The 5,998-nt window shown below is 35.7% G+C and overlaps 1 protein-coding gene across 1 annotated transcript; it reads left to right on the top strand.

Annotated features, from left to right (window-relative positions):
- Positions 1-3,789, top strand: LOC6570316 (fork-head transcriptional regulator 2). The gene is made up of 3 exons (XM_043215875.1): positions 1-31; positions 1,965-2,897; positions 2,970-3,789. The coding sequence occupies exons 2-3, from the start codon at positions 2,065-2,067 to the stop codon at positions 3,787-3,789; spliced, it is 1,653 nt and encodes a 550-aa protein (XP_043071810.1). The 5' UTR covers positions 1-31; positions 1,965-2,064.
- The last annotated feature ends 2,209 nt before the right edge of the window (positions 3,790-5,998 follow it).

Raw genomic sequence — 5,998 nt, 5'->3', positions numbered from 1 at the left:
GTCCACGACTCCAAGACCTGTGCCCTGATTGGTGAGTGTTCCGTCGGTGTACCACTTTATGGTGTACGGTTTCGTAGGATGGACCTCTTCCAGAGTTGTCCAGTCCCTTTTACTGCTCATACGATAACTAATTAAATAATTTTAAATAAACTAAAATAAATTTGTTAATAGAAAACATTTATAAAAAATTCTAAAATTGTCGCCTTTGAAATTTTAAATAATCAAATATAAAAACAACTTTAATAAACGAAAATATTTCTAAAAAGTCTTTCTAATATAAAGACTCATTTTCGTATATTTGCAAATTATATAAGACATATATATTTACAATAATAAAATGCAATATAAATTCTTTTTGAATTTTAAATCAAATTAACTTTAATAGTAGAAAAAATCCAGCTTGTTAATTTTAAGATTCTATTTTGTATATTTCAAAATTGTTAAATATAATTAATTAATTAATTAGATTAAAAAATGTAATAATAATCTTTTCACAATTTATTAAAAAGCCGCTGGTAATTCTAATTTTTTTAGTGTACTTCAAAAAATTAAGGAGCTTTAATTTTTCTATTTAGCTGAAATATGTTTCTTAATAGAAAATTTTTTATTGTATACATTACTAAAAATTAGAATTGTTAGAAATGTTTTCTTGAGTGTATCATATTATTATTATTATTATCACAGTGTGTGCATTGATCAGATAAAGGCATAAAGATTAGCATAAAAGGAAAAGAAAAAAAGCAGACAAAACAATAACCGCACCTCAGTCGTCGATTTACTGGTTGGAGTTGTATCTACATATAATTTTTTGTTTTTATGATATACGCTTGAAAAGGCATTGTCTGGTGAGGGGGAGGGGAAGGGGAGAGAGGGGGTACCACTTGAGATGTGAAGAGTGTTTTTATTATATCAAGCGTGAAAACGAAGAAACACGGTCAGCACTTGGCAAGTGACATCGAGTGCAGCTCTCATTAACATAAATACCAAAGATCAATATACACCAATGATCACTCTCTGTCTCTGTCTCTCTCTCGCTCTCTCTCTCTCGCTCTCGCTCTCTGTCTCTTTCTCTGTCTGACAGACAGACCCCACAGAAAGTTGAGCTCAGTTTCAGACAGTAATAAACCAAATGAGAATTGCATAACTAAGCGGAAACAAAAAGTATTTGTTTAAAATAAATAAACAGCTCTTTTTTTGTGTGGGTAGTTACCTTCCCCAAAGGCTAGTAGACTAAATTTAGACTAGAAAAAATGCAAAAAGTACAAAAATTGAATTAAATTAAATAAATAAAAAAATGTATTATTCTATATATATAAATGAAAAAAGAAGAAATATTCATAAAATTGTTGTGGGTATTTAAAAGCAGAATGGTACAACATTTGTTGCATGAATTGGGGAAAACCCAGAAAACCCCAATCAGACAAACAAAATTAATTTGTATGAATTAGTCATTCACGAAATAGGACGTTTAAAACTGACTTCTTAATTATAGAAATGGAGGACTCAGAATTGATTACCTGATCGAGTCTATTGTATTGTTATATGTTTATAAGAGCTGCTCTAGTCGGTAGTGTCTCCCAAAACCCAACTCGTTTCTAGAGAAGGTCAAGCTTAGACTCTAATTATTATAATTATTGTCTTAGGCTAATTACTATATATACATACATGACTAAACCCAGCTAATTTCTATAGAATATTAACTCTAATAGATTTATAGACTCTAGACTAAATCGGTAGTGCTCGACCTAAACCTATTTAGGATTTCTAGGTAGATTCTTGATAGATATATAAATACATTTTTGGTTATAATTATTAATATGTATTTGTATAATTTTAGAATACACTCCCAAAATGTAACTACTTTATATATATATAAATATATATCTATATACAGACATGATCTGCCTAAACCTAAGCAACACCTTCTCTAATTAATGCCGCATTTTGTACTATTTATTTTCCAGATAATTTGGCAAATAGTTTTGGGAATGGATATATTACCATCCGATCTGTAGCATGTTGGCTAGTTAGAGAGGCAGATAGTCAAGCAGTACCCGCTAGTCGATGATGATGGCCAACACAGAAAACTTGTCCCCAACGCGACCCTCCACACCCTCAACCTCAAGCACAGCTGGTCAGCACCAGGAGGAGCAAAAGCCGCTTTTCGCCAGCGAGCACTACCCGCTCGGAGGCGGCAGCAGCAGCAGCAGCAGCAGCAATGCCAATACCAATAGTCCGGTAGTGTCACGTCAGATGGCCCTCGAGCAGTACCGGTTGCAGCTGTATAATTATGCGCTGAACATCGAGCGACTTCGGTGTCCGCAATATGGAACGGGTAGCTCGCTGCTACCCAGCTGGTTGCAGCCGTCGGCGACCTATGGTGCCGTACACTCCACCGGCAATCGCTTGGCGACCCTCTCAACGATCTCCCTGTTTCCGCAGACACAGCGTATCTTCCAGCCGGAGGAGCCGAAGCCACAGCACAGCTATATCGGCCTCATTGCGATGGCAATACTTAGTTCGAGTGAATTGAAGCTGGTGTTATCCGATATCTATCAGTACATACTCGATAACTATCCGTACTTTCGCAGTCGCGGCCCTGGCTGGCGCAACTCCATACGTCACAACTTGTCGCTCAATGATTGCTTCATCAAATCGGGCCGCAGTGCGAACGGCAAGGGACACTATTGGGCAATTCACCCGGCGAATATGGATGACTTTCGCAAGGGCGATTTTCGGCGTCGGAAAGCACAGCGCAAGGTGCGCAAGCATATGGGTCTGTCGGTGGACGATGCCAGCACAGATTCGCCGAGTCCGCCACCCCTCGATTTAACCACCCCGCCGCCGGTAGTGCCACAGGCTCTCAACTATCCCTATCATCATCATCATCATCATCATCAGCAGCAGCAGCAGCAGCAGCAGCATGAGCAGCAGCAGCGTCAGCATTATATCGGGCAGTTCTTTGGCAGGGGCATCATTGGCGCACAGCCACGACTGGATTATCAGCAGCAGCTGCAGCAGCAGCAGCAACTGCATCCACAACAGCATCCACAACAGCATCCACAACAGTATCCACAACATCCACAGCACATTTCGTACATCAATTCCACGACGACGACAACAATTGCGAATCTTTATTCGCAGACGCGCAAAAGGCAATTTGATGTTGCCTCGCTGCTGGCGCCCGATGTGCAAATTGTGGACATTGTGGAAGATGATGGGCAGGTTGCCACACAGACACAGCACACGCTCATCACCAAGGTGCAGGTGAAGAAGCAACAAATGATGCTACTCGAACAGCATCCACCACCGAGCAGTAACAATAATAATAATAATCCCGCTCTCGATGTGGATGCCGAGGCGGAAATTGATGTCGAGGATTGCGAGGAGGAGCAAATTGCAGCCGGTACAACCGGTACTACAACGGGTGCTGCTGTGCCCGCCTACCTCAGCGACGTGGAACTGGAGGAGCGGGATCCACACAATTACTCACCAGTGTTGGGCAGCTCAAACGATTCCAACTCGCTCGAGGAGTGCCCGCTAAACACTGCCGGTACGGCTGCTGACACCCTACTGACACCCGCTGCCGTTCACCCGTTGCCCATTTCGTATGTGGAACTTAATGGCGTCGATCCGCAGATACTCAGTCGTTATTATGGCAGCTATATGGCAGCTGCAGCGAGGCGAGCCAGCCTCGAGGTAGCTGCGAGAGCCCAATCGAAGACGACCATGTTGGTTGCCACGCCCCCGCCGGCTATATCAACAGAACTGTTACCTAATAAATCATAAAATCAAAGATTAGTATCAGATACTCATATATATATATATATATATGTATTATTTGTGGGTATATATCTAAATATGTACAGTTGCGCTCAAAATTCTAAAGGTAGCGCTACTTTTTACACTTTACTTCTTTAAATATATTTGTTAAAAAAAAGATATATAATTTTTTTTGATCACTTTTAGCAATATTATCCAATATTGATAGTGATAATAATAATAATAATAATAATAGTGCTTCTCTTTAAAAGATTACTTTATTTTATTATTTTTTAATATACTTTTATTTTTTATTTTCACAAATTTGTATTTATTTGTTGCTCCTTTTTGATATGTATATGTATATTATTTTGAATACCCTATATTTATATAGTATGGAATGCCTTCATCTCATCTGGAATTTTAAAGAGATTTTTCACAACTTTTGATAAATATATCTTTATTAAAAGCCAAATATCTCATTCTTTTTTGTTGTCGTGTTATAAATACTCTTTATAGCTTTTTATTTTTTTCAGATTTTGGATTCATCTTTAGTTGCTCATTTGAAGTTTAGACTCTTATTAATTAAATATTATCATTTATGACACTTAATAATCCTATGATCTGGAATCGTTTGAGTTGTTAGTGATGCTGTTAAAAGCCAACATAAAACAATAATAATAATAATTTCGTTTAGTGTTGATTAATTTAATTAGCCCAAATGGTTTTTTTTTTTTTTTTTAGATTTTATTGTTGCTGTTCACAATTTCAATATTTCTTTGCTCAGCTTAAATTTATTAGTTTTGCTAGACAATTTTCTATTTTAAATAATCTAAATCAATTTTACAGCTTGTCAAGTATTATTTTTATAATTTTTGCTAGCACTTTATTTAATGCAAATTAGTTTGCCAGAGTCTAAACTTTTATAGAAAAATATAGTAAATAACAAAAAATAAATAAATAAATAAATTCCAATTGCGCTAAAAAGTATTTAATCATTTTTTGACTAGTTTGAAGAGCGCTACTATTATTTTGAGCACAGCTGTACTTAAGCACACATAATATATATACATTATATGTTTATGTATAGAAATTAGACACTGCGCCCACCCTGTAAATCATATATTAATATGAATAAAAGTCCAGTAAATATAATAAATAAGTGTATATGTTTTAATAATAATATATGTATAAAAATAAAGTTTTTATTTATTGCTATGATGGTTTTATAAACACACACATAACTCAACTGGCAGATTGGAATGATAAAAGTAAATAGTTAATAATAGCAAATTGCCATATATATATATACATATGTATATATAGTATACGAGTATACTTTAATAAAAAATATATATATGTATCTTAATAAGATTTTTCTTTTTACTTTGCCTTTTCGCTTTCGCTGGAATTCAGTTACGCCATTATTCCAGGCAGTGAAACGAACGAAAGAACGAGGCAATGTGACATGGAGGGAGAAAGCGAGAGAGAGAACGTTACTCGAATCAACGTCGCCAGCTTCCGCTCATGCTGTCTCTCTCTCGCGCTCGCGAAATGTGAGCAAATAAAATTGGAGCTTTGCAAAATGTTAACAAAAAAGTTTTGGAAGAGCAGCCCTTTATTTGCAAAAGGTGCTCAACTTTGCTAGCTTGCCAATTAAAAAAGCTTTTCGAATCGAAAACTTTTGCTTATAGCAAAGATCCACACCAAACATAGTTTGGTATTTATACACAGCCATAAACAGAGTTTTGCTCCTTTCCAAGTAGAATAGCTTTAGCCAACTGATCGAAAGACGCACAATATAATATAAAAATCGTTGTAGTTATGCATCTTATCAAAGGTCTAAACCAAATATAAATTGTGTTTGCGTATTCAAATTGTGGCTTTCGTATTGCGTGCAATATTTTCGACATCATTTTGTACACATAAAATATATCAAATATGTCAACCATTTATTTATTTACGAAGCTAAAATCTAATTGTAAAACCTTAAGAACGTAGGGTTTGTGTATGGAATAAACAGATAATAAATGCTCAGCGTTGCCGATTAGAAATTAAACTGGAACTTAATTTGGTCCGACTTATTTTATTTCTTGGTAAATTTTTATATTTTAGCTTTCTTGTTTGGCTTTATATTATCATTAAATACAAGTAATGTAAGAATTCACTTTAACAAAGATTTGAGTTAATTTATAAATTATTTGAATTTAATTTGAAAAGCAAACAAAGGCAATGC

The sequence above is a fragment of the Drosophila grimshawi genome, unplaced genomic scaffold, assembly GCF_018153295.1.
Source record: "Drosophila grimshawi isolate 15287-2541.00 unplaced genomic scaffold, ASM1815329v1 contig_80, whole genome shotgun sequence".
Taxonomy (NCBI): Eukaryota; Metazoa; Arthropoda; class Insecta; order Diptera; family Drosophilidae; genus Drosophila; species Drosophila grimshawi.
Note: the sequence above shows the minus strand (reverse complement) of the source record. Positions and strands in the feature narration are given on the sequence as shown.

What these genes read in the sequence shown, in the direction of transcription:
- LOC6570316 (XM_043215875.1), top strand. Translation starts at nt 2,065, where the DNA reads ATGATGATGGCCAACACAGAAAACTTGTCCCCAACGCGACCCTCCACA. An exon ending in CATCATCATCATCATCATCA is followed by an intron (nt 2,898 to 2,969) that starts TCAGCAGCAGCA and finishes GTTCTTTGGCAG; the next exon opens with GGGCATCATTGGCGCACAGC.